This window comes from Gopherus flavomarginatus, chromosome 5 (assembly GCF_025201925.1).
Source record: "Gopherus flavomarginatus isolate rGopFla2 chromosome 5, rGopFla2.mat.asm, whole genome shotgun sequence".
Classification (NCBI taxonomy): domain Eukaryota; kingdom Metazoa; phylum Chordata; order Testudines; family Testudinidae; genus Gopherus; species Gopherus flavomarginatus.
Window position 1 is genome coordinate 23,838,003 of NC_066621.1, and position 12,476 is coordinate 23,850,478.

Sequence of the window (12,476 nt, forward strand, 5' to 3'; positions counted from 1 at the left end):
GTGGTTAATACATTGGTCTGCTAAACCCAGGATTGTGAGTTCAATCCTTCAGAGGGCCCTTTAGGGATCTGGGGCAAAAGTCTGTCTGGGGATTGGTCCTGCTCTGAGCAGGGGGTTGGCCTAGGTGACCTCCAGAGGTCCCTTCCAACCCTGATATTCTATTGTGCCATTTGTTTTCATTTGGTGCCTCCTTATTCTCATGTTATGGAAGAGGGTGACCTGTCTGCCTAATCTAGCCTAGAGAATTCTAGGGGACCCACCACTGGTATTTGGCTACGATGAGTGAAACGTGTAAAACTTGCACAACACATAAGTCAAGCTCACACCCTATTTTACATGTTGGATTTACATGTGTCTCAGCTTTCTGTTGGCCCATCTGCCCAGGGAGAATTGTGCCCCACCTGACTAGATGATGTAGAGTTTTAGCTACAGACTTACCGTTGATCTATGTAATAGCAAACGCTGTTTTGTTACTGTTAATAGTATGGTCAGCACATGATGGACTAGTATGTTATAAAGGTTTGAGATGGAAGTCAGTCAAATCCGTCACCTTCCAATGAAGTGTCTGGTCTCCTGAGAGTGAATGTGTCAGATATTAAACAGATACTAAACGGGGCCTCAGCCAGAAGCCACAGAGCTAGAGAAAAGCCAAATCTGAAGCAGTTTTCTTCTGCATAAATAGGCTGGGCAGAATTCAACTTTTATTTTTATTTGTTTATAATTTCAATAAATAATATTGATATTTCAGTAGCTTTTCAGTATTTCCTGATTTTCACAGAAGTTGTTCAGACAATTATTTAATGACAATAAACATTGAGATTCAAAAAGTTAAAAGTTTTATAACCATTAAAGCATGAATTGTCAACATCACAGGTCAAAATATGCCAAGTAAATAGCATTAAATCAAGCTCTAATTAGTCCTTAAGTTGTATTTTGCTTATGTTACTTCTCTGTAAATTTTGATTGTTGATGGAAATATTTTTTTCATCCCTTTGTGCTCTGTGAAATTGACATTTACTGACATTGACCGATAACAAGCCAATCCTTCCAAACTTGTGTATAAAGTAGGGTATGGATTTTGCCTCCAGGTTCAGAGCAAATTCCAGGCCCTGCAGTCTTCGTCGTGACCCTTTGCCTGGTTGTTAAAAGTTCAGAGCAGGCCAAGACCCATTCCCTCTTCAACAACTCGCTATCACCTCTGCTGGGCAGGTGTGTGCTGCTGCCCTGGACAAGATCCCCCAGCAGGGAGCAGTGTGGATAACGGCTAGAACAGGACACTACTGGGTCTAAAGAAATAATATTCCAAACCACTCAATGCCTCGGTTTCCCCAAGTAGAAATGGGGTAATAACACTTACAGGGCTGATGGGAAGCTTCATAAACTGGCTGATGCTTGAGATGCTCAGATGAAAGACGCTATAGAAGAATATAGTATTAATTTCTATGATTACATCTCTCATCCTGCTTTGTGCCCTGATATTTTCCCCCAGAGCCTGGGAGGTTATTTCTGCTTCCCATGTTAGAGCTGAGAAGCCTTTGGCAAGGGCGTATCCTCCCTCACCAGAGCCCAGCCAGCAGAGCAGGGAGAGGTTTATGCCGTGCAAGCCACCAAAAATAACTGATCAGAGACTTCTGTCTTTCTTCTTCTTCAGTGATCTGAGCATGAACAACATTAGTGAGCTGCAACCCAGCACGTTCCATCATCTGCGCTTCCTGGAGGAGCTGTAAGTATGATGCGACTGCACAGGGCATAGCTTGTTCCGGGACAGCATGTGGTGGAGAGGACTGTGGCTTGGGAAGGGAGCCAAAGTGACCTCAGTGGAGCTAAAATGCAAGAGGGGAATCAGGACGTATGTACCTAGGGGAGGTGAGAGTTACTACGGCAGATGCAGTGGTTTGACGTAGTGATGAATTAATTCCATGCTGAGTTGCACTAGCCATTACATTCCCCTCTCGCGCCGATGGAAATCAGGAGTTGGCAGCAGACATTGCAATCGATGCAAAATCAACACGAGAGTAGCATCAGAGGTTTGAGAGCTACCCTGTCCCAGAGCAAAGCAGGCCAAATCAGTAACTGCTGACGCTGCTGGACAGGCTGTTTCCCCTTCTGGAGATATGGGGATTTCCTACCGACCTGGATGTGGGCTGGCGAGGTGTAACTTTGACGAGGCTCGTGTACATGCTGCCATTGGAGGTGGTGTAAGTAGGCCGTGGAATTCAGGAAAAATCTGATTTTGCACCTAGGGCTCCTTTTATACACCAACATGAATGGCAATGTGCTCTCTGTGGCTCTGCCTATGCTTGGTATGTGATGAGAACCAGCACTAATATGTGCACATGTCCCTAGCTCTTACCGTCCACCCACCCGACCTGGCACTCTGACAATGCATGCACCCGCAATATCAGTGATGCTGGCAAAATAACAAGAGGCCATGTGCCAGCAACACACCTGGCATGGCTGGAGATGGTAGCCTGGTCTGAAAGGCTCACATTTACCCTAGTGCAATGCACCAGCATTAGGAGCTACTTACATTCCATGGAACCCCTGAAAATAGGGCATAATGGGACAGCCCTTTGCCTAGGGCTGAATTGCCCCTGGAGAAGACAATGCATTATATCGCCTGACCATGAAAGAGGCCTCTGTGGTTTGGTCTTGAAGCCGTGGCTGTTCAAAGCAGGCCAAATATTAGAGCTGATGGAAAAAAGTTGTGTCAGAAGAGTTTACTGTCAAAAAAAAGGCAGCTCCACAGAAATGGAAACACTTTTATGTGATACTAAAATATTAATTTTAATATTGCATCAGGTTTATAGATGATATAATGTTGTATCTCTAGCTAGATGGTAGGTGTGTTTTTAATATTTAATTAGACTATAAAAGTTGAAATGAAACATTTCAGCACTATCATCCTTTGCATTTCCACAGCTCCTTCCATCCCAGGAGCTCATGTGGGGGAGCAGTAGGATTATTCCCATTTTGCTTATGGATAAATTGAGAGCCAGATAAGAGAATTAATTTGCCCAGTGAGTCAGTGGTAGACAGGGGACTAGAACCCAGGTCTGATGCACTGACTCCTAGGTCACAGCCTATCACACTCACTGGTATTGTGTCATTGTATTCTGCTGTCAGTCCATGTGTATCCATCTGTATACATGTGTATCCGCAAATAAAAGGAAGTTCTTCTTCACATGGCGCAGTCAACTTATGGAACTCCTTACCTGAGGAGGTTGTGAAGGCTGTTTAAATGTTTAAAAGGGAACTGGATAAATTCATGGTGGCTAAGTCCATAAATGGCTGTTAGCCAGGAAGGGTAAAGAATGGTGTCCCTAGCCTCTGTTCATCAGAGGATGGAGATGGATGGTAGGAGAGAGATCACTTGGTCATTGCCTGTTAGCTTCACTGTTAGCACCTGGCATTGGCCACTGTCGGTAGACAGATACTGGGCTAGATGGACCTTTGGTCTGACCCGATACGGCTGTTCTTATGTTATCTTTTGTCTTAGGCTTAGATGGTTGTTTCCTTGGAGCAGGGTCTGTTGTTTTTTTCTGTGTCTGTACAGAACCTAGCACATTGGGTTCTGGGTCTAGGACTAGGCTCCGAGGTGCTACCATATTACGCCTAATAAATAATGTACAGCACCTAGCACAATGGGGTTCTAGTCCATGAATGGGGGGCCTGGGCACTACTGTAATGTATCTAATAAATAATAATATCAAAATAAACGTCAAGATGTTTTTTAGTTTGGGTTTTTCAGTCTGAGTAGAAAGGCCATTTTCCCCCCATAATGTCAGGATTTCCTGAGGAGCAGAAATTCCAGTTCCAGACCATCTCTCCAGGACAGGCTGCCACAAACATGGCACCAGCCACTAATCAGGGCCAGGGCCGGGGCCCTGGCCAACTGGGGGTCCTTGGAAAAATGGGCATCCTGCACCTCAACCCACTCCGGCTGCCTGCCCAGAACTCCTGTTGGGAAGTGGGGTTGGGACACTGGGGTTTGTTCCACTCCTCCTGCCCCCCTGCTGCTCCTACCAGGAAGTGCGGGAAGCCCCCGTGCCCTGACCCCACTTCCTGGCTTGAGCACCAGGCGGGCAGGGGAAGCCTCCATCCCCCGACCCCACTCTCCGGCAGGAGTGTGGGGAGGGCATGGGGGGACTGCAGGCAGGGGTAGGGAGGGGCCCCCACTTGCTCTGGCCCAGGGCTCCACAAAACAGTGATATGCCTCTGCGTGACACACCCTGAGAGCAGGCAGAGCTGGCTCTTAGCTGCATCGCCTTTCATGCTTCCCAGCACGTGTTCACACTTGTGATGGCAGCTTTCTGGCCTCAATTCAGCAACGTTGGTATAAGACAGTGCAATGGTGATGAGACACGTGTAAGCTATGCCCTGATCTTGCCGCTGATCCGCTGTCTCATGGGAAACAGGGGAGAACAACACCTTGCTGCTCTGAGCCTTTGTGCTTTTGAATTGTGTGCTGCACTCAGACACCACAGGACCAGGCATCGTATTCGGGCTGGCAGGCATGGGGTTCTTGCCACCAGCTAACCAGGACAGAGGGGCTGGCTGCAGGCTGCTATTCTAGGCTGGGCTGAGAACAGCGAGTAGAGGGCAGAGTTTGTGGATGGAGAAGGAGAGCAGTAGGAAGGGAGGAGAAAGGGAGTGGCTGGGTGGAAGGCTGTGAGCAGCTGGGCAGAAGGCTGTGAGCAGCTGGGCGGAAAGCTGTGTGCATGGTTAGGGAGAATCTCTCTCTTTCTCACACACATACACACTTATGGGTGAGCAGATAGCAGTGCCTAAAGGTTAACCAATCTGAGGATAGACCAAAGCCTCAACCTCTTTTATTTATTTTTTCAAAGCCTCATAATTTTCAAATCCTTCTCGTGGTTATTTTGGAACGGACTGCTCTTGTTAACTGCCAGGGCTGTTGATTACTGGCCAAGGTACTAAATGGGAAAAAAAAAAAGCAAAGGGGGTGGAGAAGGTGGCACATAGATCCGTGCAGTCATGATCACCTTGTCTGACCTCCAGCATAACACAGGCCACAGACCCTCACCTAGGGATTCCTGCATCAAACCCAATTACTTAGGGTTGAGCTGAGCAAGAGGTGCCCAGTCTTGATTTAAAGACTTCAAGTGATGGAAAATCCATCACACCTGTTGGCAATCTGTTGCAGTGGTCAATTCCCCTCTCTGTTCAAAATGTGGGTTTTATTTCGGGTCTGCATTTATCTAGTTTAGCTTCCAGCCACAGGTTTATGTTCTATCTTTGTCTGCTACATTCAAGAGCCCTCTTATATTGGAAACCTCTTCACCTTGTAGGCACCAATAGGCCAGGATGAAGTAACTTCTTAACCTTCTCTTGGATAAGCTATGATGTTCAAACTTCTTAAGTCTCCTGCTTTGAGGCAGGTTCTCCAGACCTTGATTCCTTCATGCTGCTCTTTCCTGAATCCTTTCTAGTTTTTCAACATCCTATTTAAAGTGTGGAGACCAGAACTGGACACAGTATTTCAGTCTGTGCCCCAAGGTAATACTGTTTTCCCACTTCTACTCAGTATTTCCCTTGCTAGGCAATTAATGGTTGTCTAGCTGACAGTGATCATGACCTGATTCCATGTGTCATGTGCAAAAAGAAGAAAGAGAGAGTAGTAATTTAATAATTAGCACAATTAGTTTCCGGCAGCACCCATTGGCTGGGAGCTGGGAGCAGCTGTGTCTGTGGATGGTCAATGTAAACAAATTGTCTCACGGCCCACCAGCAGATTACCCTGACGGGTCGTCTGTGGCCCATGGGCCGCAGGTTGCCCACTACTGCTCTAGAGGCTTCTAACCCTGCTGATGACCCAGGTGGGTATCAATATGAAGCCACACAATGGAATTTCTGTTAGTTCGGTTTGGTTTTATAAAAATCTAGGAAATTAAATAGACAAAAAGTATGTTAAAAGAATATGAAGGTTGCTAAGTCCAGTACACTAGAATTAGGAAGTACCAGAACAGGATGTTGGTGCATCACCAGTTCACCATCAGCACCGTCGAAGCTTGCCTACCAGAACCCCATCCAATCTTGCAGTTTGCTGCCACACCCCATTCTGCTGTCCTTCTGTCCCTTGCAGAACGTTCTGTCCTCTCTTCTTACCAGAGTGCCCTGTTTGAAGATTGTCCATCTTCTTTGGACAGTTAGAGATCTTCTCTTCAGCATATTTGATGTCCTTGTGAATGGGGCTGAACATCCATCCTTGAGTGTATCTTATGCACTACCCCATTCCTTCCCACCGATGAAGTCTTCAAAGATTTTCCCTGAGCATCTGACAGCAATTGTATAGGCAGACATGTGATAAGAGGGAGGGTCCCCTCATGGATCAGTAACTGGTTAAAAGATAGGAAACAAAGGATAGGACTAAATGGTCAGTTTTCACAATGGAGACAGGTAAATAGCAAGGTTCCCCCAAGGATCTGTGCTGGGACCAGTGCTGGTCAGTATATTCACATATGATCTGGAAAAGGGGGTGAACAATGAGGTGGCAAAGTTTGCAGATGATACAAAATTACTCAAGATAGTTAAGTCCAAAGCTGACTTTGAAGAGTTATAAAGGAATCTCACAAAACTGGGTGACTGGGCAACATAATGGCAGTTGAAAGTCATTGCTGATAAATGCAAAGTATTGCACATTGGATAACATAATCCCAATCCAACTGGGACTGGTACCAGGTGCTTCAGAGGGCAATTATCAAGTGATCCATGTCCTGTCCTCCAGTCCCAGCTTCTGGCAGTCAGAAGTTTAGGGACACCCAGAGCATGGGGTGCATCACTGCCCCTCTTGGCTAATAGCCATTAATGGACATATCCTCCATGAACTTATCTAGTGCTTTTTTGAACCCAGTTATATTTTTGACCTTCACAACATCCCTTGGCAATGAGTTCCACAGGTTGACTGTGCTGTATGAGGAAGTACTTCCTTATGCGTGTTTAAAACCTGCTGCCTATTAATTTCATTGCATGACCCCTGGGGTTCTTGTGTTATGTGAACGGATAAATAATCCTTCGCTTTCACTTTCTCTACACCATTCATGATTTTATACACCTCTATCATATCCTTCCTTAGTCTTCTCTTTACTAAGATGAACAGCCCCAGTCATGTGGAAGCTGTTCCATACTCCTAATTGTTCTGGGGACATTTGGGGCATTTTTGTTGCCCTCCTCTGCACCATTTCGAATTCTAATATATTTTTTTTAGATGGGGTGACCAGAACTGCATGCAGTACTCAAGGTGTGGATGTACCATGGATTTATATAGTGGCATTATGATATTTTCTGTCTTATTATCTATCTCTTTCCGAATGGTTCCTAACATTCTGTTTGCTTTTTTGACTGCTGCTGCACATTGAGTGGATGTTTTCAGAGAACGATCCACAGTGACTCCAAGATCTCTTTCTTGAGTGTTAACAGCTAATTGAGACCCCATCATTTTATATGTATAGTTGGGATTTTGATTTCCAGTGGGCATTATTTTATGTTGATGAACATTGAATTTCACTGCCATTTTGTTACCCAGTTTGGTGAGATCCCTTTGTAGCTCTTTGCAGTCAGCTTTGAATTTAACTATCTTGAGTAATTTTGTATCATCTGCAAATTTTGCCACCTCACTATTCACCCCCTTTTCCAGATCATTTGTGAATATGTTTAACAGCACTAGTCCCCGCTATTTACCTCTCTCCACTGCGAAAACTGACGATTTATTCCTACTCTTTGTTTCCTTTCTTTTAACCAGTTACTGACCCCTGAGAGGATCTTCCCTCTTACCCCTGACTCCTTACTTTGCTTAAGAACCTTTGATGAGGGAACTTGTCATAGGCTTTCTGAAAGTCCAAGTACACTATATCCACTGGCTCCCCTTTTCCACATGCTCGTTGACACTCACAAAGAAATCTAACAGATTAAGGCATGGTTTTCCTTTACAAACACCATGCAGACTCTTCCCCAACATATTGTGTTCATCTCTGTGCCTGATAATTCTGTCCTTTACTATCATTTCAACCAGTTTGCCTGATACTGAAGTTAGTCTTACCGGCCTGTAATTTCCAGGATTGTCCACAAAGCTTTTTTTAAAAAATCAATTTGACATTAGCTATCCTCCAGTTCTCAGGTGTAGTGGGTGATTTCAGTGATAGGTTACATGCCACAGTTAGCTGTTCTGTTGCATTTGATAGCATCGTGCCTGCTGCATTAGGCTGCACTGCAGAGCAGCGTTCTACTTTTCCTTGTGTCATGCTCCGTGCATTAGTTTGCAACGGGGTAGATGAGGTTACTTTGCATGAGGCTACCTTGTGGCATGTCCTGCTGCTGCGTGTGGTTTCCTTGATGTTCCTTAGGCTACAGCGCATAGCCGGTTGCCAGGTTTTTGCTGCCCAGCCCACCTCCCCCATTGTCTCTGGCAGCAATGGAGGGATCATTTATCACTAGGGATCAAGGATGGCTTTGTGGTTACAGCACAGCACTGGGAGTCAGGAGCTCGGTTCCTGGCTCAGCCATTAATTCTCACTGTGTGGTCTTGGGCGAGTCACTTTCTCCTTCTGTGCCTCAGTTTCCCCTCCTGTAAAATGAGATAATGATAGTCAGACAAGTGCTGTGAGCTGTAACTCATTAATATTTCACTCAGGGCTCTTCAGAAAACAGGTGTTACAAATGCAATCAGTGATATAGCCCCAGGGGACTCCCAGGCAGAGCAGATGCTCAGCTTCACCTGACTTTGAAGAAGCAACTTATCCAGGGACTCCCTTCCCAGGATGGCTTCCTGGCAGCTGTCTGTCAGGCCATTTAACTGCATTCTTGGCACCCCCTGCTGCCTGCTCTCTCCATCGCCACCCTGCCTCGAGCTTTGGAGTGGGAAAATATCAAGCTGCGTTCAATGCTGGCAATGAAGCGTGGGGAACATGTACAGTCCCCACACAGGCATTGGCTAGTTCTGCCTGCCAAGAAAGACGGCTCCAGCTCTCTGGGAATGGGGTCTCCAGAAATAGAGGCCTGGAGGTTAGCATCTTTTCTTTTCTTTTCTTTCAGCTGATTAAAGTTGCTAATAAATCCCACTTAATGCAGCCTGAAGCCAGGAGCCAAGCGAGACAAGAGCAATCGGCACAGAAGCGATAGAAAGGGGATTTTGAAAGCTGGCCTGGGAATACGAACATGTTGAAATGTGTTCCCCAGCAAGGGCTTCTGTTACTGTGCTTTGAACCCCAGCACGCGCACTCGGTGCCAGCAGGAAGGAGTGCAGCAGTGGACAGGTGTCCCCCACAGCCATTCGCCTCGCACCCTCTCAGTTCAGGGCACGTGTGGCCGGTTCCCAACCGCTGGGTCTCCTCCTGGCAGAGCAGGGCCTATTATCATGGGGGTTGTGCTTTGTGTGCAGGGGTTGGAGTATCACCAGGGGGCACCAGTCAGGGGTCAGGGCCCCGCTGCGTCGGGCGCAAGCCAGAAGAGGATGCAGACAGACAAGGTGCAACAAGTGTAGGCAACAAATAACAGGAGGAGGTGGGGAAGGGCGGATGCCTGTGAAGCTGGTGGGTGACCACACAGCCAGGGCTGGCGCTTCCATTTAGGCAGCCTAGGCAATCGCCTAGAGCGCCAGGATTATTGGGGAGCGGCATTTTGCCGGGGGGGTGCGGCAGGTGGCTCCGGTGGAGCTGCTGCAGGCGTGCCTGCGGAGGGTCCCCTGGTCCCGCGGCTCCAGTGGACCTCCCACAGGCACCACTGCGGCAGCTCCACCGGAGCCACGGACCAGTGGACCCTCCGCAGGAATGCCTGCGGCAAGTCCACCAGAGCCGCGAGACCAGCGCGCGGGGCGGCGAAATGGCCGTGTGCCTAGGGCGCTAAAAACACTAGTGCCGGTCCTGCACACAGTCACCAACTAGCCTAGGGGCCTGCTACCCCCGCTGGTGTCTGCAGGGGACAGCAACACTCTGGGATCTCAGCAGGGGAAGGTGGAGCATCTCTCCCCATCTCTCTCTCTCTCTTGCTAGTGGGGTGGAGGGGCCAGAGCCCTGCTCCCTGGGCCAGGGCAGTTGTGTGCCCTGGGTAGGGTGACCAGATCACCACACTAAAATATCGGGACACATTGGGGTGCCATCAGCCCAGCCCACAGTCCACCCCCACTCCTCCCCCTCCCCCTGCCCCAGGTCCCTCCCCTTCCCCACTTGGCCCCCCTACCGCACCTTTCTTCATCCCCCAGCCTGCCACTGGCTTGCTGCATCCCTCCTCAGTCCCCCACCCACCACTCACCTCCTCACCTGCTCGCCACTCGCCTCTTCACGTCCCACCCGCAACTCACCCCTATGGCACAGACTTCCCCTCTGCCAGGTAGGTGCTCGCCCACCCCCTGCCACTTCCTGCCCCTGCATTGCCCTTGCCCTGCCCCCATTCCACCCCCTTCCCCCAAGTTCCCGCTCCTGCCCTGCCTCTTCTCCACCTTCTCCCCCAAGCACACCCCATCCCTGCTTCTCCCCTCTCCCTCCTCGAAAGTGCTAAGCACCACTAAACAGCTGTTAGGCAGCGGGAAGCACTGTAGAGAGGGAGGAGCAGGAATGCAGCATGCTGGGGGGAGTGGGGAGAAGGAGGCAAGGAGGGGGGAGCTTGGTTGCAATTTTTCCCTGTGGGTGCTTCAGCCCCGGACCATGCACGGGATCAGCACCTCCCTCCTGCTCGCCTCCTTACCCGAATATCAGGACAAATGGGGTGCGGTCGGGACGTGGGACAAGGGGTTAAATATCGGAACAGTCCCGATTTTACTGGGACATCTGGTCACCCTAGACATAGGGACACTGAGTTTTACTGTGGCATATGGAGGCTGCATTATATGGGGCTGTCACAGGGTGGTTCCCTGAGGGTCCTTTCCAGCTCAGTGACTGCCCACAACCGCTCCAGGTCTTCTCAACCTTCATGGTGCTTTGTTATGAACTACATTCACAATCCAGAACCAGCTTCTCTGCTTGCTTCTGGGCAAGGGTACGGTAGTTGTAGCAGCAGCCAGTCCTGCCAACTTCTGCCTTCCTTCCTGCTGCCTGCCCTCTCCCAGCACTTCCTTCCTGTTAGCTTATGCAGGCCTACCAGCTGGGGACACTTCCACCCCGTTAGCCCCTCAACTGTATCATCCCTCAGTGAATGGGTAACCTCTGCCAACAGCCTGTCTTTCAATCTGCTCTCACTTCATAGCAACGGGTGGGGAGCTGAGTGACAGGCTGCTGAGTCAGCGCATCCCACTACAAGGGCCCTGACGCACCTCTGACCCAGCCATCCAAAGTTACGAGCCATTGCCTTTACTGGGACGTAGTGCATTATGGGGGCCTGACATTTCTGTGGCATGGCGATACTGTATTATGGGGCACTGGCGTTCCTATGATGCAGCTGCACTGCATTCAGGAGCAATAACCTTTCTGTGATGTAGTTCGACCCACTAACATGTCTTTAATTTAGCCGGGCTGCAGCCTGGCGCACCGACATTTCTGTGACATAGTGGTGCATAGGTCTTCGATACTTCTGTGAGCCAGCAGTGTGACTCTCAAGTGGGCACTGCAGTGGGCGTGAGCTGTGTTGTGGGGTGCTGCAGTTTCCGGGAGGTATCAGCACCGCATTGTTGGACACTGGCATTTCTGTGAAAAAGCAGCACTGCAGGATAGGTCCATCTCATTTCTGTGTGGCAGCAGGGTCGATTCTTATTGTGGGCACTGACAGTTCTGCGACCCAGCAGTCCCGCGTGACAGGTCATTGATATTTATGTGACAGCAATGCTGCCTTATGGGGCACAGACATTTCTGAGCAATGGTATTGGCGTGGCATTAAGCAGTGCCGTGTTTTGGGCCACTGCTATTTGTAGGACAACCCAGTGGTGTATTATGGGGCATTCTGTCACGTATACCTTTGCTGCATTTTGGGGTATGTAGTTTTCTGTGTCATAGTGGTGTTGCCTTATAGCAGATGTTCTCAACCTTTTTCTTTCTGACCCCCCTTCCCCTCTCCCCCAACATCCTGTAAAAACGCCACTGTCCCTTTGTCCCAGAGCAACTATTTTTCTGCATATAAAAGCCAGGGCCAGTGTTAGGGGGTAGCAGGCAGGGTTACTGACCGGGGCCCCACAGCACAGGGGGTGCCATGTAGCTAAGTTTCTCAAGCTTCAGCTTCAGCATCCAGTGGCAGGGCCCTGGGCTTCAGCCCCAGACCATGGGGATCTGGCTTTCTGCCCTGGGTCCCAGCAAATCTAGTGCTGGCCCTGCTTAGCGGACTCCCCAAAACCTGCTCATGGCCCCCAAGGGGACCTCGGAGTCCTTGTTGAGAACCACTGCCTTATGGGACTTGGAGATTTCAGTGACATAGAAGTGTGGTGCTATCGGGTCACTAACACCCATAGGTGCTGGAACTAAGGGTGCTGCCGCACCCCCAGGCTTGAAGTGGTTTCCATCATATCCGGGGTTTACAGTTTGGTTCAATAGCTCTCA

The 12,476-nt window shown here is 49.0% G+C and overlaps 1 protein-coding gene across 1 annotated transcript in view; it reads left to right on the top strand.

Moving 5' to 3' along the window:
* The first annotated feature begins 1,592 nt into the window (after nt 1-1,592).
* LGR6 (leucine rich repeat containing G protein-coupled receptor 6) overlaps nt 1,593-12,476 on the top strand; it is a 147,394-nt gene continuing 136,510 nt past the window's right edge. The window contains exon 1 of the mRNA XM_050953796.1: nt 1,593-1,723. Within this exon, the coding sequence (XP_050809753.1) occupies nt 1,593-1,723 (131 nt within the window). The remainder of the gene's footprint in view (nt 1,724-12,476) is intronic.